Genomic DNA, 24,621 nt, shown 5'->3' with positions numbered 1-24,621 from the left:
TTTTCTGATATTGAGCTGTGTGAGATGCTTATATAAGATTATATAAGATATTATATATTATATATAATATAAGATATTATATAAGATATCAATTAAAAAATAGATATCAGAAAAAAGAATTAGATATCAGCAAAAAAACTGTAAAAAACAAATGAGACAAACATCAAGTGAACAACCTAACCTTATACCTAAAGCAACTAGAAAAAGAAGAACAAATAAACACCCAAAGTTAGTAGAAGGAAATAAATCATAAAGATCAGAGAAGAAATAAAAAAGAAGTGAAGGAAACAATAGCAAAATCACTAAAACTAAAAGCTGGTTTTGGGGAAGATAAACAAAATTGACAAACCATCACTTAGACTCATCAAGAGAAAAAGGGAGAAGACTCAAATCAAATAAAATCTAAATAAGACTCAAATCTAAATGAAATCAGAAATAAAGAAGGAGAAGTTACAACAGACAAGGGAGCTATACAATGGAATTCTCTTGTTTCCAAGTGGAGAGTCCGGGACAGCCCCCACGCGGCCCTGCACTGTGCCACTCCGTTCGCATGCTGCATGCAATGTCCATGGCCTTTCAGTCTCTGGTATCTTCACAGGAGTAGATGGTAAAGAAGCAGAGATGTTGATTGCTACACAATTATTTCTCAATTGAGAACCTTCTGATGGTAAGGTGGGGAGGGCTTCCCAGGGAGCTGAGTGGTAAAGGATCCAGGACACCAAAAACGCTTGTGATGTTGATCTTTTGGTTGAAGTCATTCTGCTCAGGCTGCCTTACTTCCACCATGTGTTTGAAGTACGTCGCTCTGAAAAGTGAAAGGTCATTCTGGGGGCACTGTTTTTTCTTAATAGATCATTTAGCCAATTAAAAAGGCTCCAAAGAAACTGGCTTCTTGGTCCAGGTCAACCAATCGTTCATTAGTTACAGAGACAAAAATTCGATCATTTTCCTTAAGCTCAAATATTCCTCCTTGATAGATGGAATAGAGTCCATATTCTGAATCTTTAGACCAACAACTATTTCTAGCACTTTTCATCAGCAGTATAGGGTCAGGATAGCTTGTGTATTTGTAAATATATTGTACCATTTGTTTGCTTTTTTTTCTGGTCTCTTCTGTTGAAACAGTTCCCAAAACTTCCTCAGGTTCCTGAAATCGAAAGTATGTTTGGGAATAGATGTAATAAAATCCTGTTTGAAGGATAACCAGCTCTCCTTTCCTTAAGTGCAAATTATTCAAGAACGAATGTCCTTTTCTTGACGACTCCCAGGAATCTATTTTATGGCCCACAGCTTTTTCATTCTTGGAGCCTGGGATGAAGTTTGGAGAAAAATAAAATTAACTTGTAGTAAAGCAAGGAGTTTTCCGATAGCTGTGGCTAGACAACGCTTTGGTTGGAACTATACCACATTGTAGGCAGACGCTTTACCGTCTGGGAAATCAATTTAAAACTTCACGCTCCCTCAATCTTCCAAGGAGTCTAAATTTTAATCATATAGAAATCTGGAGGTGCCCGTGCCACTGTGACCTGTTTGAAGTCCCCTATTTTGCTGTATCTCGACTGCCACACTCAGCTCTGAATGGTACCACGGGAATGGTTCATTAGGGCAGCAATCTACTTCTGGGAAGAATTTCTGTCCAGAACCCCTGCCTCCTTTCCTGTGCTGGTGAGCTCAGATTGACAATGTAGAAGGAAACCAAAAGAAACATATCTGTTCCTCAAGCCTAGAGCTCATAAATTCCTGCTACTCTTTTAGGTCTTTTTGGATTCCTCCTTGGTCTTTCTCAGTAACCCAGTGTCAAAATCACCTTCCAAGCAGCAGGCATCTCGAGTCCAATAAGGTTAAAGTATAGGGTTTGGCAAAAATGCCCAGATTTAAAGATCTTCAGATCTTTGTATCTTTAAGTCCTGAAGATTGTGAATGAAGATGGGCCTTACTGAGATAGGATATTCCTTTAAACTTTGGGCTCATCTCTATAATTGGTGCAAAATTTAGTTTTTCAAGAGTTTAAAACAACCACCATATTATCTGGTGAATTGTAAATAGGAATAGTGAAATAATAATCTCACAAATAGGCATAACACATAAATTACCTCCAAAAATACCAGTTCAGGAATACCATGAAGGCAACTGCTCAGAGTAAAACCAGACAAAAGCCAACCAGCCAACCAAAAAACCCAACAAACTTTTCATTCAATAACTGATGCCTGAAATACCTTTAACCTAGGACAAAATCTCTCACAATAATAAAAGCACTACTTACTGAGTACTTACAATGCACTAGCATTTTGCATTCATCCTCACTATTTTGTGAGTTAAACATTCTCTCTACTTTTTATGTGAAGAAAATGAAGCTTGGGACTTCCCTGGTGGTCCAGTGGTTAAGACTTTGCCTTCCAAGTCAGGGTGTTTGGATTCCATCCCTGGTTGGAGAGCTAAGATCCCATATGCCTCTTGGCCAAAAAACCACAACATAAAACAGAAGTGATATTGTAACAAATTCATTAAAGACATTAAGAATCGTCCACATCCAAAAAATCTTTAAAAAAAAAAAAAAAGAGAAAGAAAATGAAGCTTGATTAAGTAATTTCCTCAAAATGAAGAACTTGGTAAGGAGGAGCTGGGATTCCCATGTGGGTGTTTAGATTACAAGACTCACACACTAACTTCAGCAATATATGAACACCTGTTCTCCAGTTAAAATTAGGCTTGACCTATTTGGTTAACTATTTGAAAATAGTTAACTATATGAAAATAGATTAACCTATTTGGTTAAACTATATGAAACTGACATTTCCATAAGTGCAAAGTGGTCAAATATTGGCAATTTTTTCTTTTTGTGGTTCAATCTAATGCAAATGTCACTGGGGGCGGGGGGGTTTGGTGACTCACTGGAAAGTAGGTGACTGATTTAGAACCTTTGCAAAGGAGAAAGATTTGATGAAAGAGTGAGAAATTACTTTTAAAAATAAGAAAAGCAAAAATGGGGGCATGGGAAACTCTAAGTTCTCTCATTTCAGAATTTTCTTGAGGTCAGTTTTGCCAGGCAGTAACTAAGCTACTCATCTTGTAATCTTGCTTCTGAAAAGAGTCAATCTGAGACTTGATTGCTACTGACCACTTTGTAGATAGCCATATAAACATTTCAGATACAAAAATAAATTATTTAGAACAAATTCTTCCCTTCCCTTCCTTTAAACCATATATTAATAATTTATCTTACCTGGAACTGGCAACGTACTTCTTTTCCGATTGTTTCCAGTTATATGAGCAGCTACCCTCTTAGGACCCTTTTCTCTGTCCAGGTAAGGATTATATTGCTTTTCTAAAAGAGAAGTAACAAAGAATCATCAGCACTTGTCAAGCTACTTAGCAAATACATTGCTGTTCACAGCCCTTGTCAATCAAGCATAGTAAACACACTGGACTCCCAAAGTTGATTATATGGGTTTCCATAAAACCAACCTACATTTTAGTATTATGAGTAGTCTACTTCAGCCTATGTTTAATTCACAAAATACTTTAGATAGGAGGAATAGGCAGTATCTTTAGCTATAATTTATTGGCATCTCAGGGGTAAGGTTCTACTAGAACATAACAAAGTGAAGATCCTGACACTTTTACTAAACAATAATAGTAACTAAACTGTGGACATATAATACTCCTGCTGAGGCATTAAAAGTGCACAAATAACCAGGTACTGGCAACTTTCCACTTTGAGCTGTATGTAGAAAAAGACTGATACCAATTCTAATCATTTCAATTATTTTTTCCTCTTATCTACTCTAAAGGAACAGCAATTACAAAACATCATTCACTATCTCAGACGGGGTTTATGGCTCAACTTTCTTCGTGGCCACAGGATTCCATGGTTTACATGTCCATAGATGCCACAAACTGGTATCCAGCAGTTACTTCTCTCACCTCCCAAAAGGTATATGGAATGACATAATGGTCATGATAATCAGTGTATGAACATATAAATCATTGATTCACTAGATCACAATAAACAAATCACATTTACTGACCACCATCTGAAGTACTCTAGAGCAGACTAAATGACTACAAATTCAACAAATTACTCTTTTAAAAATCAGCTAAAACTTCTCAGGAGGCTTACATTGGTTGTTAAGATCAATTGTATGGTTTCACCAAACATGTCCATGGACAAGGCAGTGCTTCCATGGGGGATTCAAAGATTAATCACTGATAGTATAATCTGAGCCTTCAAGGGACTTACAGTGTTTAGGGAAGATACAAATTAGAAAGTGAAAATCGACCCACGTGAAACATAAAGGAAGGGTGATGAAAGATTCCTATTTGTTGGAAAGCTGAGTCAGGGGAACTTTTGGACTAAGGTCCCTTCATTCACTTACTCCAGCAAACCAAAGTGCCCATTACATCTATGCCAGGCACTCTTCTAGGAACACAGAGAAATAACTATAAACAAATGAAAGCAAGCACTTGAGGTGCAGGACAATTATCTGAAATGAGGGAGGGTGGAGAGGCTTAAAGTTCACAACAATTGGAGAAGGGTGTTCGCAGGGATCTAGAACAGCGTCCCCAAGACAAGATGCACACAGCATTCCTGGGACACAGGCGTCAGAGGAGTTCAGTTTCGGGCTTGAATGAGGAGTTAAACAATAGAGGATTTGAATGTTAGGCTAAGAGATTTGGATTTTACAGACATGAGAAGACTTTAAACAGTTTTAATCAGGGAAGCAAAAAGATATGTGTTGTGCTTTAGGCTAAACTAACTCATAGTAAGGTCTGATGCTAGAAACCGAGAGGGCTAGAGATTGGTGAGTTAGCAGACAGTTGTAATTGATCAAGGTCTGAGAATAGGAAGCCTCCATCTAGACTAGTAGTAGAGGAAACTGAAATGAGGGGACAAAATTCCATAGGGGAGAAAGAAATAGGAAGAGGACTTTATCTGGTATTGTTACTTCTTCAGGATAGTGGGTATTTGTACTACATTGAAGACCAACACAGCTTGGGGATGTACGGTCAATGACATGTTACTCTCAGAATGCTCAGCTTTCAAAGTTGATGTGTTAATTTACTTTGAATCTCCAGCAATAAATAATTCATGATGTCTTGACTGCTCGAACCAAATCTGAGTTCTGGGACTTTACAACACTTTGCTTTAAAACATTCGGTAATGGAATCCAGTTACAAATATCTTGCATTTGAGGTCAATGCAAGGATATAGGAAAGCCTAGATATAAGAGCAAAATCTGAAGAGAGGAAATTTCCTACAGACCATAGCAAACAACTCCCGGACAAGAAGCCTATGAATATGTATATTTGGGTGTCATGGATACATTTTGGTATACTGAGAAGTATGTGATTTCTGCACCCCACTGGGATGAATATAAAAAAGAATATTTTTCTCCCAGAACTGAAAATAGTACATGCACCTTCTATAAACCATGGATCTGGTGTTCTTCATTAGAAGAGTTGGAGGGACTTCCCTGGAGGTCCAGTGGTTGAAGATCTGCTTTGCCATGCTGGGGATGCAGTTCGATCCCTGGTTGGGGAACTAGGATCTACACGCCATGGAGCGACTAAGGCCATGTGTCACAACTATCGAGTCTGAGCACCACAACTAGAGTGTCCATGTGCTGCAAAGAAAGCTTCCATATGATGCAGCGAAGATCCTGTGTGCCACGACTAAGATACGAGGAAGCCAAATAAATAAATATTTTAAAGAAAGAAGAGATGGCATGTTCATCGTTCCCGCTACTGCCTTTGGCTTTGGGGAAATGACCAGAAAGAATGCTTAGAACTTGGGACCAGGTCTTGCCTTCATATTTAATAAAGGATGGTGGGAGTTATCAAGGGATGAGGAAGCTGATTGTAATGGGAAAGGATAGCTGAAAAGTGGGAATACATCATTAACCAAATATCTATTTTAAAAACTGTTTCTTCTCTGCCAGGATGGTGTACTCCAAGACTTTAAGTCTGTGGTACATGTATGGAGGCCTGTATGACCATTAGTAGGGGAAAATGGGGTTGTGGTGAGCTAAATGTGAAGAAGCAGCAAATTTAATTCATCAGTTACATTTACTTACATCTTGATTAACAAAATCTGTATTAAGAATTTGTGTGGAGACAGAGATGGTGGTGGGACAACACTGTGAAGGCACGAATTGTCACCAAATCATTTGCTTCAAGATGGTTAATCGTATGTTATGTGAATTTCACCTCAGTCAAAACACGCAGGCACACACACACACACACGTGCACAGGCACGCCAAAGGTGGTGCAGGTAAGGCCCAGGGGGATAAAAGAGGATCTGCTAGGCTTGAGATATAGAGGTAAGTCTAGGTACAGAGAGGTGAGAGAAACAGGCATGTTTTCAATCTTTGTAGATCTTTTGTGTAGTAGGGAATCAGAACACAGAGAATATATGTATATATATATTTTTTTTCTTTGATTTATAAAATAATACACATGTACTTATCAAAGGAAACTAACAAAATAAGTATGACAGAAAAACAGGATGTGGGGAAACTTTCTTAGAAAGCTGATCGGAGAAGTTCTCTCTGAAGAGGTGATGGGGATGGAGGATGAGAAGGAGATGTGAAAACCCAAGAATGGGAGAAGCCAGACAGAGGACCAGAGAAGCTGGTTTGGTCTTCTCTGAAAGACCCACTGAAAGGGGATGTGGGTTAAGAGCCGTTGGCAGACCGTCAGTGGAGATGGCAAAGGTGTGGGGACTGCAGAACGAGGATTTTGGGTGGGGAGAAGGATTGCTGGGAGAGAGATGATGGAGCAAAATTTTTGCATAAAGAAAGGCTTAGAGCCTAGGCATGGTCAGAAGCAGAGAAGATGGGTAACTTTGGACCCCTTATTTTTTCCCAGCTGTGCTCCAGAAAGCTACCCACATTAGAAGGTAAAAACAAAAAATGGAAGAAGTTGAGATGAAAGGTAAATCCACATTGGAAGAATAAAATTCCCATGAAATAAACTTCATACCTGAGGTGGGCCTCAGATTTGGTTCAAATGCCAATGCCAAAAGGGAAACAGAATCAAGCATCTTGAGCTACTGAGCATCAGTCAGAGGTAGGATGTTTGGGTAGGAGTAGAGAGCAAGAGGATGGAGAATTACTCACCTTATCAGGAGGTTAACACTAGAAAAATTAAAACAACAACAAAAAATAATACCTGGATTTGTAGGAATCATTTCCTCAAAGGTTCTCAAAGCCATCTGCAAATAGTATTGAATAAAGCTTGTTAATTTCCCTAAGCATTTAAACTGATTATTGAATGTCTATTGCTCTTCTTGCTGATGTCTAACAGGAAATTTCTGCATTTAAGATATCAACTTAGGCAGCTTTAAGTTGTTCAAGCAAAGAGCATGTAGGTTTGGGTGGGAGCTGGGGTAAATACAGAGGCAGCTGTCCCTACTATTGATGAAAGGATGGTCTTCTGTCTGAGAGACTTCTGTTTCTGGATGAAGGCTTTGAAATGCCATACCTGGAGCACCACAGAAAGGAGGAGTCATTTTTCTCCAAATTAGGTCAGCCTAATGTGCTGAGACTTCCTTGTGGCTAATAGACGTGATGGCCATGTCACCTCACTTTCTGGGAGGTGTGTCTGCATGCAAGCATGTGTATAAGTGCATTGTCTGTGTGTGTCTGCATGCAAGCATGTGTACAAGTGAGCTGTGTGTCTCTGAATATATGTGTGTGTTAGATTCCAGGGGCTTTAAATTATTGGACATACCCAAGACTGAAGGTGCAGGGCACACTCCCTTTCTCTCATGACACCCATAGACACGCACAGCCCATCCAGTGGTGACCTGCTAGCACCGTGTCACTCTCTCATTTCTGAGAATGTGGCTGAGACATTCTCACCTCATATCATCTTCTTTCCCCACTTGCTACAGTGGGGAAAACCACTAAGAAAGAATGAATTTGAGCCCTTCTGTTCAATGAGCCCACCCTGACATGACTCACCCACGGCCTTAAACTCCTCTCTACTCAGTCCTGTCGCCCGCCCCTGCCCACCTTTCCATTCACCGTTGTTTATCACATAACTGTCAGAAACTTCCTCTGTACTCCAGCCCCATATCTACGTTTTCCTTTGTCAAAAGCCCTGACCACAGATAACAGATAAAGGACACTGGTGTGTGGGAGGGGAAGCAAGGGCCTCAGCACATTATCTCTGTCACTGGCCTTCTGAGCCAGAAGGGAAAGAGGAGGAGCAGCAGAAGGAAAAGGCTAATTCTTACAGTGTGGTACTGCTAAGTCGCTTCAGTCGTGTCCAACTCTGTGCAACCCCATAGACGGCAGCCCACCAGGCTCCCCCGTCCCTGGGATTCTCCAGGCAAGAACACTGGAGTAGGTTGCCATTTCCTTCTCCAATGCATGAAAGTGAAAAGTGAAAGCGAAGTCGCTCAGTCCTGTCCCACTAGTAGCGACCCCATGGACTGCAGCCTACCAGGCTCCTCTGTCCATGGGATTTTCCAGGCAAGAGTACTGGAGTGGGGTGCCATTGCCTTCTCCGTTACAGTGTGGTAGGCAGAAAAAAAGAACCATTATGAGACTTCCCTGGCTGTCCAGTGGTTAAGACTCTACCCTCCCACAGCATGGGGCACCAGTTCAATCCCTGAACAGGGTAAAAAAGATGCCCAAGAAATAAGATGCCACGTGGCACAGCCAAAAACAAAAGCACACAACAAAAAAACAGAATGGTTAGAATATAAGCAGATGAACTGGATTAAAATTTGTTCATTATCAGCCCCAGGAAACTTTTCTCAAGTTACTTAACTGATATGGACTATTTTAATTTCTTTATCTTTTTTTTTTTTTTAGAAAAAAGAAGAGAATAAGGATTCCTTCCTCACAGCTGTTTGAGCATTAGGGGGGATATTAATAACATGCGGAATGTCCATAAAGGACATTTATGGAAAACGATCTGTTCGTTTATATGGTACCTGGAAATATGGGGAAGCCTTCCCCGCTCCTATGCTACACTTTCCCCTGCCCTGGGTGCCCTCCCTTCTCTAGTTAGTGGCAGGATGTGAGAATGGGGGGACAGGGGAGGAGCAGGAAACCCCAGCCACACTGCTCTCTCACCTCCCCACTTCCTGCCCCCGCGTCCAGCCCCTCCTCTGTCTCCAGATTTCTGCTCTGCTTCTGAGTTTCGCTCCTCTGCCACCAGTGGTGTGCCACCCTCTCTGATCCCCGGGGCCGTGGGGTCTCACTCCTCAGCTTCCTCAGGACCCTTTCCCAATCCGGGGTCCTCCCTGGTCCTTGTCGCTTGGGGCGATGGCGTTCTAGCCGCTTCAGGACTGCCTGTGTGCCCCGAGCGCCCCACCTGTGTTTCCAGGGCAGCCATGGAGCAGATGGGTTTCTCAGACAACCAGGTGGAGGTCTGATTTTACTTGTCATAGAAATAGCATCACAGGGGATGTCTGGGCTTTACTGTGAGGGCTGCTTAGGGCTATAAATTGGAGCCTATAGAAAGGCACGCTGAGCACCAGACAGTAGACTAATATAATCATTTCTTTAAACACATCCTCCTCCTACTCTGGGAGTGTGCCCAGTAATTGTTTAAGAATGATTGTGTATCCTAGTTTACAGGCTATTTTCATATCTGTATTCTCGGCGGACCTTTCCAGATAGGCAGAAGGTAAACGTTACTAACGCCATCTTACAAATAAGAAAGCAGCCTGAGAAAAGAAACTGTTTGACCTGTCGTGTCACTCAGAGTATAATTACATGATCACACCTAGTGAAATAAACTGTTAGCTACCATAATGTTTCTGCTAGAGAGCCTATGTAAGCAGTTTTCACAAGCAGAAAATAATATTTTATAATGTGTAATTTACTGTGAATTGAGATGCCATCACCTTCAGTTTCTCAAAGTGTATCTTTTTTCCCTTTTCCCTTTTCCCTCTTTCTTCAGCTCTATATGTGTACAAAAATAAAAGACTGAATTCCAGAGACCAACAATGTGGGAAAAATATAAAATATCATTATTTGGTTTCTTTTGTCTTCTGAATAACAAAGAAACCCCACGCACATCCTTTATTAGTGCGTGACCTTGGACATTTTGTTCTGTCTGTGCCTCATTTCCACAAGGTGAGATAAAATATTTAGACTAGATGAGGACGCTCTCTGGAAGAGAGGAATAAACTCTAGAGCAGGCTTCGGTCAGGACCCACTGTGGGGTGGATCCCACCTTTTCCTACTTCTGTGAATTTGAGGACAATCACTTAAACACTCCGGGTTCCAACTTTCTCCTTTACAAAATGAGGACTCTAGACTTCATGATCTAAAATATTCTTTCTCCTCTGAACCTCCTATGCCCACTGGTAAAGTGACACCATGGTTCACTTACCTTTTTAACAAACAGATGGAGTTGTGACTTTAGTTCCCAGCAGGGATTGATCATACTCTCTTCATCTCTGGAGTCCCAGGAACGGTCATCTTCCTCCAAGAAGCAACCCAAGCCATTTTTAAAGTATTTGTCCTGTATCTGAGTTGAGATGGATATAACACAGTATTACACACAAGTGCTTTTTCTTTTTGCTCATTTGAGGAACTAAAAAGCCTCTTGATGAAAGTGAAAGAGGAGAGTGAAAAAGTTGGCTTAAAGCTCAACATTCAGAAAACGAAGATCATGGCATCTGGTCCCATTACTTCATGGCAAATAGATGGGGAAACAGTGGAAACAGTGTCAGACTTTATTTCTTGGGCTCCAAAATCACCACAGATGGTGACTGCAGCCATGAAATTAAAAGACGCTTACTCCTTGGAAGAAAAGTTATGAGCAACCTAGATAGCATATTGAAAAGCAGAGACATTACTTTGCCAACTAAGGTCCATCTAGTCAAGGCTATGGTTTCTCCAGTAGTCATGTATGGATGTGAGAGTTGGACTGTGAAGAAGGCTGAGTGTCGAAGAATTGATGCTTTTGAACTGTGGTGTTGGAGAAGACTCTTGAGAGTCCCTTGGACTGCAAGGAGATCCAACCAGTCCATTCTGAAGGAGATCAGCCCTGGGATTTCTTTGGAAGGAATGATGCTGAAGCTGAAGCTCCAGTACTTTGGCCACCTCATGTGAACAGCTGACTCACTGGAAAAGACTTTGATGCTGGGAGGGATTGGGGGCAGGAGGAGAAGGGGACGACAGAGGATGAGATGGCTGGATGGCATCACTGACTCAGTGGACATGAATCTGAGTGAACTCCGGGAGTTGGTGATGGACAGGGAGGCCTGGCATGCTGCGATTCATGGGGTCGCAAAGAGTCGGACACGACTGAGTGACTGAACTGGACTGAACTGAACAAGTTAAAATAACAGAAACTGATGACATGTTCAGAGAACTCTTAGTATCTTGCATAAGAGCATTGTCTGAAGTAAAAGTAAGCATGGGGTCTTCCATCCTATGAATAAAGGTAAGCGGTTGGATGTGGGAGAGAGGAACCAGGCGTGGGCCAGGCATCTGGGGTCACAATGCCTTCGTGGCCCCTGCCTTTGGATAGCTGTGTGTCACTCAACAAGTTGCCCCTTCACTTCAAAATCTCTTCTTCATTCGCATTTCGAGCTGGTTCCCTGCGGTGATCTCTGAGGTCCCTTCCAGCTCTGACATGGTATGACTCCCACTCCACAGTTGGAAACCCACGCAGGTACAAAGTAGGCAGTGGAGTCTGTTTACATTCCAGGATCCCCCCACCAAATTAAGCCCTTTAGGGCAAAGGCAATGTTCCATTTCTTGATCTTAGCTCTGACTGTCTTGGTGTTTTTGTTGCTCAGTCACCAAGTTGTATCACCCTCCTGCAAACCCCATGAACTGCAGCACGCCAGGCTTCCCTGTCTTTCACTCTCTCCCTGAGTTTGGTCACACTCACGTCCATTGAGTCCATGATGCCATCCAAACATCTTATCCTCTGTCGCCCCCTTCTTCTCTTGCCCTCTTCCCAGCATCAGGATCTTTTCCAGTGAATCAGCTTTTCACATCAGGTGGTCAAAGTATTGGAGCTTCAGCATCAGCCCTTCCAATGAATATTCAGGGCTGACATCCTTTAGGATTGACTGGTTTGATCTCCTTGCCGCCCAAGGGACTCTCAACAATCTTCTCCAGCACCACAATTTGAAAGCATCAATTTGTTGGTGCTCAGCCTTCTTTATAGTCCAACTGTCTTAGCAGATTCTAGCTATTGTTGTGATGTCTGCTCCTCTGGATAACAGAATCAGGACTACATTGCTATTAGATATTTGAATCTTGCCTCATTAAAAGTTTAAACCAGTTAGGGATTTACCTGCAGAGACTTGAAATACCACTTGAAGGCTCCCTTATTCTGGTTGGGGGTAAATATTTACAATGACTAGATCATTTTCTGCAAAGTTTGCACTTGATGTTATGCAAACACACACACACACAAACACGTGCACAACTTACACACATACACTCCAATCCATCTGGAACACTCCAGGATGACAACTGATTAACCTCATGAAGAAAAACAGGATGTTCATGCAAGTTCATGCAAGGTCTTTTTTCCTGTTTTTTATTTTTAACAGCTGGGATTCAGATATTATTTCTATATACAAATCCACTGAAATGCCTTTCTCTGGAGAAATAAGTGGGGAAATAGTCATTTTATCTGTTATCTGAATAAAGGGGACTTCAAAGCTTAAAGGAAAGATCAAATGTAAGAATGATCTGCTTCCTTCTATAGAAAGACAACCTCATTCCAAATCAAAATTACTTAAATACTGATGAGAATTTTCGGTGAGAGTCATGTGGGTCTGTACTGTCAGCCACATACTCCTTGGACATTTGCTCGGGTCTCTCAAGCATAGAAGTGACAAACCTGACTTAATTCCTTCCCCACTGGCATAGAACATTCATTTACTTTTAAGTAAACGCTTATTTTCTTTCTTCCTTTTTAAGATTACAGGAGTAAAACATTTGCCTAGGAGATGTAGTGGGGGTGACAGATGGGGGCCGCCTAAATTATGACTGGAGATGAAATTAGGCACCATTCCTTTGTTCCTACCCACCTCCATGTTCTTCAACTGTAATCTGCAATTTATGTGGGAGCTTAAAAAGCCTTTCCAAGGAAAGAACTCAATTTAGAAATATAAGAGTATGTTTAGCAAATTGCAGGGAGGATCAGAGAAAAGAGCTGGATTTAGCAGCAAGGCTTTAGGAAAGTTCCAGAAGAATAGTTTTATTAGACATTGTCCAGTCCAACAAGACTAGGTATTCCTTGGTCAGGTACTAATTTGATGAAACTGAATAAATAAGCTTAACTGGGATTTCCCTGGTGGTCCTGTGGTTAACACTCTCAGCTGCCAATGCAGGGGTACAGGTTTGACCCCTGGTTGGGCAACTGAGATCCCACGTGCTGTGGGGTGCAGCAAAAAGATTTTTTTTAAAAAAAGGCTTAACTAACTTTCATAACCTGTTGGGACAAAACAATGTGCCTGACACAGAACAGAGAAAGCAACTCTCCTTCTTACATCATAGCAGTTGGAAAGTGCCCAGGAGGTGGGGTCAGGGTTGGGACAGGGCAGAGCTGAGAGGTGCTGGGATCAGGTAGTCAGGGTAGCTGACAGCCCCTGTGAAGTCAATTGGAGTTTGAGAGGGTGGAAGAGACCAGAGGCCAGCCTAGATCAGGACCAACTGCTGGCCTCTGGAGATCCTCTGGAAATTTTCCAGAAACATTTTCAGGAGGTGGGGAAGGATTGCCTTGAAAACTAAGGTCCTAAGGAGACATGGGAGGGAGTCTGACAAGCTAGTGTGACTCCACTGTTAACCCAGATTTAATGAAACCTGAAGATATAGAGGATACAAAGACACCCTGGAAAACAGAAAATCATAGAATACTTTTCTAAAAAGTAAAACAAGTAAAATCCTCCTTGATCCGCCCTCATTCTACTTCCCAGTTTACCTTTGGAGGATCTCTTTTTTATAGGGTTAAGATCAGACTGGGTGTGGACAATTTTGCATATGGTTTGGGCTTCCCTTGTGGCTCAGCTGGTAGAGAATCCACCTGCAACTCGGGAGACCTGAGTTTGATCCCTGGGTTGGGAAGATCTCTTGCAGAAGGGAAAGGCTACCCACTTCAGTATTCTGGTCTGGAGAATTAAGACTATATAAAAATGTCATTTTCTTTAGATGTGTATGACAGTCATATGGATGGCATAGATAGTTTTACAACATTCATTGTAGAAAATTGATAAAATATAGAAAAATAAAAAGGAAAAAGAGGCACCCATAATCCTATCATCTAGAGATCACAACTTATTTTTCCTCCTAGATATTTTTATGCTTATGTATTGATTTCTGAACAACAGAAAGCCACAGCCACCCTGCACCCCTTCCCCAAGCTTCCTGTCTGGTAGTTTCCTTCACACACCTGGGCCAATACAGGTGAATGACACATGGGCAAGGGGGTGCTGTGGCTATTCCAGGAATGATTAATGATGCTTAATCTCTCTCCCCACTTCCTTTCCACACCCATTCACACTTTAAGAAGGAATTTTCTATAGTACTTCGGTGGCTGGGACTGTTCTCTTGCTAACCACATCTGGATATTGGGGGCAAGGGGACAAGTGTGCTTTTTTTTAATTTGGACACTTCTAGGAGGAGAGACAGCTATGGCACTGGATGCCTGTGCTCCTGTTCAGGAGCCCTTGGTTCTGAGAAGTGGATTCCACTCAACTGTTGGTGGTGCCATCGCAAACACTGTGGTTGTCCAGGCCAGGTACAACCAGTCCTTGGCAGGGCTTGAGGTCACAGGTGTGGACTCCTTTGCTGGCTGGCTGGCCCAGAGACCTCAAGGTGGCAGTCCTGACCCTCTCTGCTGCCCAGCCATTAGTCTCTGACAATCAGTTTCTGCAAATCCCAAATAGCATAAAGGATCATTTATGGAGCCCAGTGGATAAGGGGCTCCTCCTCCTTTTTCTTCGCCATCTATGATGACACAGCAACAGGTAATCCCCTTGTCAAACTTTCTCAGAGACATAGATTTCAGAGGCTAAGCCCATATTTATTGTTTGTGCTTACTGGTCTTGAGGTTTCATTGTGAGGGTTCAATCCAACATCCCTCAGCCCTACTCAACCCACACTCCCTATAATCCTCACCCACTGTATCTTCTGCAAATTTTCCCTTGCCAGAGTAGAACCTGTGATCTGATTTAGGAAATTAATACTTGGGTTGAATATGCTTTTCAGAACTCTACACAGTCATTCAAAGAGATTCAAATTCATTTTCCCTTGCAAAAATTTCTGATGAAGAGGGTGACAACTTCAAGAGACTGCTCCATGCTAATTACAACTTACTGAGCACCTATTTAATGCCTTGGTTCAAAATTGGATTTTACCTTTTATCTAACTTCCCTGAGCCTTAGTTTGCTCATCTATAAAATGGGATAATTATATTTACTTTATAGAATTGTTATGAGGATGAAATAAAACAATATTTTGAAAGTTTCTGAAACATAGTATTTACTCAATATCTCAATTCTCCTATTTTTGATACTCTTAATAAATTCTTCTGTGCATGTATACAGAAGTGTACAAACACATAAACATTTCTGTGTTAGTTGTTTAGTTGTGCCTGACTCTTTGTGATCCCTTGGGCCACAGCCCGCCAGGCTCCTCTGTCTGTGGGGATTCTCCAGGCAAGAATACTGGAGTAGGTTGCCATGCCCTCCTCCAGGAGATCTTCCCAACCCGGGGATTGAACCCAGGTCTCCCACATTGCAGGCTGATTCTTTACTGTCTGAGCCACCAGGGAAGCCCAAGAATACTGGAGTGGGTAGCCTATCCCTTCTCCAGGGGATCTTTCTGACCCAGGAGTCAAACTGGGGTCTCCTGCATTGCAGGCGGATTCTTTACCAGTTGAGTGCCATTGCAAGTATATAAACATGTAATCAGAAAGAATGTGTGCAGATGGGAAGATGTTAAGCTTTGAAGCTTCTGTTTTTTAGAATTAAAAAAAAAAAGTTGACCACATACACAGATAATTGTGACTTAGATCAGTAAAGAACCAGTTGGTTCAGTCTTAAAAGGAGGCTAACTTTTAATATGAGCAAATTGAGGGAACTTTTTGTATATGGAGACACAAATTCACTATTTACACTGCGAAGTAAATAAAACTTAGGACATACTGGCTCCAAATTGGAGAACATAGCAGTAGTATTCCAATCTCTGTGCAGACATAGAACTAAAAACCATGATTAGAGTTATGTTGATTTTTTTCCTTACAAATACAAACTTTTTGAAATTGCCCTATAACAAACTCGACTTTACTGGTCATCTAACAGTAGTGATCATTTTCATAATTAATTGTAGACTCATTTATTTGCTTTATTTCCAAATGCAATTCCCAGCCAAGTGAGAGCCAAGTTTATACTCCACAGGATATACAAACGACATTTATTTCCTTAACAGATAAACACTGTTTTGGCACAATTTATATTTGCCTAAGACCCTTAGCCTTGCATTTCCTAGCCAGCTGACAGATTTGACGTTGCCTTGCCACCATGCATCAGGGTGCAGTGCTGAGCATAAGGAGGAGATAGGCTAACCCTACTGACTCCCTGCTGTGATGGGAGGAGCATTACCTATGAGCTGAGCAGAAGACCTGGGTCCAGTTCTGCTTCCAAATTTCTGCCTGAGCTCAGAGAAGTCATTTCTCTGGCAGTCTCAAGCCTCATCTATAAAATGGAGGTATCTCAAATTTCTTTCAGCTCAAAGTTCTCGACTATATAATACACAAATTGCCAACATGTACACAGAAAATCCTACACTGTTAGTGGGAATGTAAGTTGGTGCAGCCATTATGGAGGGCAGTATGGAGATTCCTTAAAAAAAACTAAAAATAGAGCTAACATATAATCTAGCATTCTCACTCCTGGACACATATCCAGAGAAAATCATAATTCCAAAGGATATATGCACCCCAGTGTTCACTGCAGCACTATCTGCAATAGTCAGGACATGGAAGCAACATAATGTCCATCAAGAGAGGAATGGAGAAAGATGTGGTACATATATACAGTGGAATATCACTCAACCACGAAAAATGACAAAATAATGCCATTTGTAGCAATAAACCTAGAGATTGTTATGTTGAGTGAAGTTAAACCAGGTAGAGAAAAACAAATATCACATGATATCACTTATATATGGGATGTGAAGAAATGGTAGAAATAAACCTATTTTAAAAATAGAAGTTGAGTCACAGATACAGAAAACAAACTTATGGTTACCTAGGGGAGGGATAAACTGGGACATTGGGACTGACATACACAATTGGAAAGACTGAAACTGAAGCTCCAATACTTTGGTCATCTGATGTGAACAGCCAACTCATTGGAAAAGACCCTGATGCTGGGAAAGATTGAAGGCAGAAAGAGAAGAGGGCAACAGAGGATGAGATGGCTGGATGGCATCACCAATGCAATGAACATGAGTTTGGGCAAACTCCAGGAGATGGTAAGGGACAGGGAGGCCTGGCATGCTGCAGTCCATGGGGCAAAGAGTCGGACATGACTGAGCGACTGAACAACAACAAAAATGTGTAAAAATATATAGTATATATAAAATAGATGAAAAATAAGAACCTATTGTATAGCACAGGGAACTTTATTCAATACTCTGTAGTCACTTATAGGGGAAAAGAATCTGAAAAAAGAGTGGCTATGTATAACAGACTCACTTTGCTATACAGCAGAAACTGACATTGTAAATCAACTACATGCCAATAAAAAATACATTAAATATATATGTGTATGTGAGTGCTGTGTTTAGTCACTCAGTCATGTTTGACTGTCTGTGACCCCATGGACTGTAACTTGCCAGGCTTCTCTGCCCATGGAGATTCTCCAGGCAAGAATACTGGAGTAGGTTGCCATGTCCTCCTCCAGGGGATCTTCCCAACCCAGGGATTGAACCCAGGTCTCCCACATTGCAGGCAGATGGTTTACCATCTGAGCCACCAGGGAAGCCCATGAATATTGGAGATGATAGCCTATCCCTTCTCCAGAGGATCTTCCTGACCCAGGAATCGAACCAGGGTCTTCTGCATTGCAGGTGGATTCTTTACCAGCTGAGGTACCAGGGACTATATAGAAAGCCAAAAGCTGAAGTTGGCTTATTTTCAGTAATTTTGCTTTCAAAATCCACTGGAACTAGCAAAATTTGGAACACACCACAGCATTATTACAGGTGACTTAGAGCTCGTCTTTGGGTTAAGCCTTGACTGTACCCTATGTCCCAGTAGAACCACATTTGTGAAGGTTGGTTACTCACTCAACAAGTGTGGGAGCTCTGTGCTAGTTTTTAGAGGTGTCACAGAAAGCAAAAGCAGACACAGTCCTCCTCTGAGGCAGCTCCTCTCTTGCCCGAGAATTCGAGTCAAGAACTCTAAAACGTTAAGCAGAAAGAACTCAAGGAATGGCAGCAGTTAATATTATAACATACTGTTAAATACAAAACTACCTCAGCAGTTTCATTTCCCGCATCTGCTAGAATCTGGTCGAGCCAATTCTGTAACTATACTTTGTGCACATAATCCTTTCAATTCACTTTTGCAAAGTTCTCAGTAATGATAGGCATTAGCAGTTAGGGTCCCCGGGCAGGACAGAGAAAGAGAGGCTTCTCTTCCTCTGTAAAGTCTTCACAGAGGAGCCAACAGAGGCAGTCTGTCAGGGAGCGTTTGCATTGTACTGACCTGCTTCAGCTCCTTGCTGAGATACATGTAGAACACGCCCATACCAAAAACCTGCAGCAGCACTGTGAAGATGAGGATCAGCACGCAGAACTGTCCAAGTCTGGAGCCCGGAGTATGCATCAGGGTCATGATCGCTGTAGGATGGGACTCCTGCAGAGTGAGTCAAGCTGCAGATTAGGACTGCGGTGGGGTGGAGCAGATTTGTAAGTTTTACTTAGTGAAAAGCAGCAAGTCAAACCGAAACTGAAACTTGTAAAGAGGAGAAAAAACAGTTGCAAGTCTACTAATCTTAAACGACTAGAAGCTAGGGGGAAGCAAGGCAGGTCCACTACAGTCAAGCAGCAGATTAGGACTGCGGGGGTGGAGCAAATTTTTAAGTTTTACTTAGTGAAAAGCGGCAAGTCAAACTGAAACTGAAACTTGTAAAGAGGAGAAAAAACAGATCCTAAAGGACTAGAAGCTAGGGGGAAGCAAGGCAGGTCCACTACAGTTTTCAGGGGCACAGGGCTCTCTGTCTCTGGTTTTGGATTTCTAACCCCTAGAACTGCAAGACAACACAATTCTGTTTGTGCTACTTCATTGTGGCAGCCTTAGGAAGTGAATATAGCTTCCACTGGATTAGAAAAGTGAAAAAAGTTGTAAGCGTTACAATCATAATAACTTCAATCCATTAATTAAAACAAAATCTGGGGCTTGTTTTGAAAAGGTCCTTGTCAACACGGGCACCAGCAAGTCCATGTTTCTGTGAACTATTCCATTCATTCACTGTTTAGGCTAGAGTCTATCCAGGTCGCCAGGTTTTATAAGTATGTGTCTTTCCATCATTTTCTAATTGTATAAACATTCTTCATGTTCTTACTTTACATTTTATTTATTTTGATTAGGTAGTTATTGGGCCACACCCCACCAGCCTGAAAGCTTGTGGTTGCCCAGCCTCCAGACCAAACAAAGAGGCTGGATACAGTGATGGGGACATCAATAGTTTGGTGGACAGGAGATCTTACATGTTTGAAGCAAAATGTCCTGGAGTGACATCTCACCATGGCAGGCAGGACATGGCAGCAGTCTTTGCTCCTCGGGGGAGAGGGAGGCTACCATGTATGGGTGGGAGGGACAGGGCGGAAATTGATTTTAGGTGGGCTCATCAGTTACCAAGGAAACCAGGAGATGGGGTGGGGGCAAGCTTGCAGGCAGTTACTGATGAAGCCCTGTAATTAGGAGGATTGGATAGTCATGTGATTGAAGCAGGGCCTGGTCAAGTAGGGGACGAACAGAGAGCAAGAGAACAGCCATCCTGAATGGTTTGACAGTACGCTCCACCCCTGCACCCTTGCACGACCCTTACAATCTTGGTCCATCCCTCTTCTGTGATATCCCTGGGCTCACGTATGTACAGGGGCACTGCAACCAGACACCACAAACACAATACAGACAACAGCAGCTAAAGAGTGTCAAGAGCCTAAGAGGTGGGCAAACATTCGAGCCAGCTGGTTACAGGCTCAAGTTTCCATGAAAGTCCAGAGGAGGACGACAATGGCATCCTGCTATAGACCCAGCAAGCAGGCTCATTTCCCAGCGAGGCCACCACTGTGCCCAGTCTGCAAACAGATTGCCTCCACCCAGACTAAGTATGCTTACCAGGCACAAGACAGGGAAAATTATGACCATTAACCAACATACAAGCACTATCCTGAGATAGTGCCGCCCCTGCCTGAGGTTTCTGTCCTGGGGGGCAGCACCATCCCATCTATTCACCTGCAGTCCCCAGAGCCTATACTGAGTCCTAGAGAGACCCTCAGGGTTAACATGATGGTGCCTTCCTCTAGCTGGGGCCTGGATTAATTACCTTATTGGTCTTTGGTGGAGCAGTTAACAGACAGGTGAGATCTATAAATCCCTTTCTATCCTATTCCCCACGAGTTGGCAAACCCAAACCACCAGGGACTCACATGCCAGTCCCAGGACTGGCTTATAATGTGTTCTCCTGGGGTTAGATCCTATGGCCCGGACAAAAGCAAGCTTTTTCCTAATGGGTAGTCCTAATGGCAGTGTGCCTTGAACTTGAATGGTGTGACTTTCAAGTAGCCTTTGGGTTCACAGGGCGTGGGCACTGGGACCATTGCTCCTGGGATGTGTCCACATGTTGAGAGTGGGGTTCCCATCTCACTTGTTGCTGATGTGACCCCGCTCATCCTCTGGGTTAGCCTAGCAGCACTAGGGCTGGTCATTTCCAGCAGCCCTTTCCTGAACTTCAAGGCCAGTAATGTGGGTTCCTTGGTCAATACTGATGTCCTTAGGGGTCCCGTGCGTCACACACAGCTCTTCTGGACCCTGAACTGAGGATTTTGCATCTCTCCACGACTCAGGTAGGCCTTCTGTAATGTCGTGCCCCTGCTGTGACACCCTGTAGACACGCATGCCTGCTGCTCCATCACACTGACTCATTGCTTTGCCCCCTTCCACAGCTGGGACCGGAAGCCCAAGGGCACCCTGCCATAGGCCCCAACCAAGCCTTTCTGGGTAACAGTCCATGTCCAATTCACAAGTTTGTCCCTAAATTACCATCCCTAAAGCCTAAAGCCTAAACAGCCTTCCTAGTTGCTTAGGGTTGGTGCACTGGGGGGAGCTATGTTGGTATCTTGAAGATGATCCAGGTCCTTGTCTTCTGTTTGCATTCCCCAGTCATGCCTGTGCAAGTCAGATGAGCCACGAGCGTGGGGTTGCTACTTTTAAAGTGGAAAGAGACTCTGGGGTTTACAGGATATTGTCATTATGATGGAAGACAACTGCCACAGGGCCCTACATGCTAGTTGACAGCCTGCACAATCATTCCTCCAACTCTCTGCTCCTGGCCTTGTTTCCCTGCATCTCGGCACTCACAAGAGTTTCTTTGGCCTTCTGGCTGACTCATCAGTTGTTGAGCTGCAGGCCTGAAAGTCTTGCGATCGAAGAAACAGCCCAGAGACAGGACAGAGACATCAACAGTTTATTGGAAGGAGGATCTTACATGTCTGAGGCAAAGACTCTGTAACGACATCCCCACTTTGTGCAGCCGGCAACAGGCAGGTGGTGACAATAGTTTCTGCTATTTAGGGGGAGGATGAGGCTATGATTTATAGGGGTTTGATATCAGATGGGCTTATCAGCTACCAGGGATTAAGCCCTATATTAAGAGGAGTGAGGACTTCCCTGGTGGCTCAGAGGGTAAAGCGTCTGTCTACAATGCAGGAGATTCAGGTTTGAGCCTTGGGTTGGGAAGATCCCTTGGAAATGGAAATGGCAACCCACTCCAGTACTATTGCCTGGAAAATCCCATGGACAGAGGAGCCTGGAAGGCTACAGTCTATGGGGTCACAAAGAGACGGACACGACTGAGAGACTTCACTAAAAGGAGTGAATCGTCATATGAAGGAAGCAGGGTCTGATAGAGCAATGGATGAACAGAGAACAAGAGAACAACCATCTTGAAGGATGACCATCTAGTAGTCCTTATACACAGTAATGGGATACAAAGTATTTCACCCTACCTGGCCATGAATTGTCCTGTTCTCCACCGTGAAGACAACCATTGTTAACAGTTTTTATGTATCTTTCCACTAAGATTCCATGCACTTATAAATATATTATATATATATATAATGTATATGATAGACTTAAATGGTAGCATACTCTATACATCATTCTGAACCTTGTTTTTATCACTTCATATATCTTGGGAATTCATTCTGTATTGGTAGGATTTTTTTTTTTTTTTTTTTGCTATACAATACTCTACCATATAGGTCCATTAAAAAATATTTAACTGCGCTTCCCTGGTGGCTCAGTGGGAAACAATCTGCTTGCCAATGCAGAAGAATGGGTTTATCCCTAATCCAGGAATATTTCACATGCCAAGGAGCAACTAAGCCCGGGCACCACAACTATTGAGCCTGTGCTCTAGTGCCTGGGAAATGCAACTACTGAGCCCAGATACCACAGCTACTGAAGCCTGAACACCCTAGAGTCCCTGCTCCAAAATAAAAGAAGCCACTGCAAAGAGAAGCTCATGCACCACAACTAGAGAGAAGCTGCCAAAGCCTGTGTGCACCAGTAAAGATCCAGCACAGACAAAAATAGGCCAGATATTTCAAAAATAATATTAAAAAATATTTTTTAATATTAGAAAATACTTAACCAGTCTCCTATAGATAGATATTTAGGTCGCTGCCAATATTTATCTTTATCACAAATGATGCTCTAATTGCTGTATTTTTATTCTCTTCATCAAGCCCTTTCTTTGCCATCCCACGTGTAACTGCAACCTGCTGTTTCCTGTCCTGGCCCCAAGCTTGCTCCGATGCTTTATTTTTCCTCACAGCACTTTACATTTTCTGGCATTCTATTTATTTTACCCATTGATTGCTTGTCTTTATCAACTAGAATGTAAGTTCTATGAAGGCACATGTTTTTGTCTCTTTAGTTTGCAGTTGACTGGCTTGTATCTGAGTACATAGTTAGTGCTCAGTAAATACTGACTTAATGTTTTAATTAAATGCCACAAAAGAAAAGCGTACATGGTAGCTAAAAGGTACGTATCTTCCCTTCAGGGGAAAATAAGCCACAGGGTAACAAAGCAGGACCCTTTGGGGGCCTTCCCGGAACAGACCACTCCCCCCATATGTCCTTTACCTGCCCTTTGTCTGTAGAACTTTGGTCAAAGATTAACAAAGTGAGAAAATGCAGAAAGGAAAACAGTGAACCAAGATAAATTAGTAACACTTTAGCCATTAAACAAAGTCAAGGACCTGCCATTTCTTTTCAAGGGTTGTAGATAATATTCTGAGCCATATCTTTTGAGCTGTTTTGCAGATACTGAAACCTCCACCAGGTAGAAGAAGTTAACTGTGTGCTGCCCACAACTACGTAGACCCAAGACGAGTCGGAACTAGGTTGATGATGTTGACTCCCAATCACCTCACCACCAACCAATTGGAAGAATGTCCACGAGCTGACCAGACACCCCACAACCCTCCCTCCCTCCCTCGAACTGGCTTTAAAAACTTTTCCCTGAAAGCCTTGTGTGTGTGTGGGCAGGGGGGAGGGAAGTTCAGGCTTCTAAAACACATTATTGACTAAAGACACATCAATACATTTTTAGAGACTGATACAATGAACATCACTATGTGAAGTTGGTGGAGCTTAAAAATGATCAAGGGTTCATTATGCAATTTATGATTGTTATCATTCATTTCATTCCACTAGGTTTTTGTTCCAACCTTGGGTTACATATGATAAATGCAAGTTTATTACCATTGAATTTTTGAAAATGAGACACTGAGAAATTTTGAGTCAAGAATTTTTCGGTGAATTTTATGCAGATACTTTCTTTGATTGTCTGAGCAACATATATATTAATGCCTCAGGAGATAGTTCTTCAGAATATATTTCTGATTTAGGAGATGTGAATATTGGACCAACAAAAAGACAAAAAAAACCTTAGTGATTGATTCTGATACAAAAAGTGAAAATGAAACTCAGGGTGCCGGAACAGACATCATAGATGTGTCAGATGTAACTACTGAAAGTAATAATCTGCAAAGTGTTAGTGAAATAACAAAACTTTTGGTCAGCCAAAATAAAAATTGCTGGCCACAAGATTTAGTTTCTACAAAATCCCTGATCCATGATTTAAGCACAAGCTGCCCTGGATTCTTTGCTTAGTGCCCTGCAATAAACGCTGCACTTTCCTTCACCCCAAATCTAGAGTCAGTAGATTGTTTTTACCGATCATGCGGAAAGTAGACCCAAGTTTGGTTTGGCAACAATAGTTTCCAGACTAATAAGTCGTTTGTCCTCTTTGTCTTCTATTAATTTTTTCAGTTCAGTTCAGTTGCTCAGTCCTGTCCGACCCTTTGCAACCCCATGAACCACAGCACA

General features: G+C 42.3%; 1 protein-coding gene across 1 annotated transcript; it reads right to left on the bottom strand.

Moving 5' to 3' along the window:
• On the bottom strand, positions 328-19,069 carry TNFSF10 (tumor necrosis factor superfamily member 10). Its single transcript, XM_005675308.3, has 5 exons — positions 18,706-19,069; positions 10,354-10,491; positions 7,171-7,213; positions 3,224-3,325; positions 328-1,308 (listed from the first exon to the last, which is right to left on the bottom strand). Exons 1-5 carry the CDS (start codon positions 18,832-18,834, stop codon positions 857-859), a joined length of 864 nt encoding a protein of 287 aa, XP_005675365.1. The 5' UTR covers positions 18,835-19,069; the 3' UTR covers positions 328-856.

Source organism: Capra hircus, chromosome 1, assembly GCF_001704415.2.
Source record: "Capra hircus breed San Clemente chromosome 1, ASM170441v1, whole genome shotgun sequence".
In the NCBI taxonomy this organism is placed as follows: Eukaryota; Metazoa; Chordata; class Mammalia; order Artiodactyla; family Bovidae; genus Capra; species Capra hircus.
Note: the sequence above shows the minus strand (reverse complement) of the source record. Positions and strands in the feature narration are given on the sequence as shown.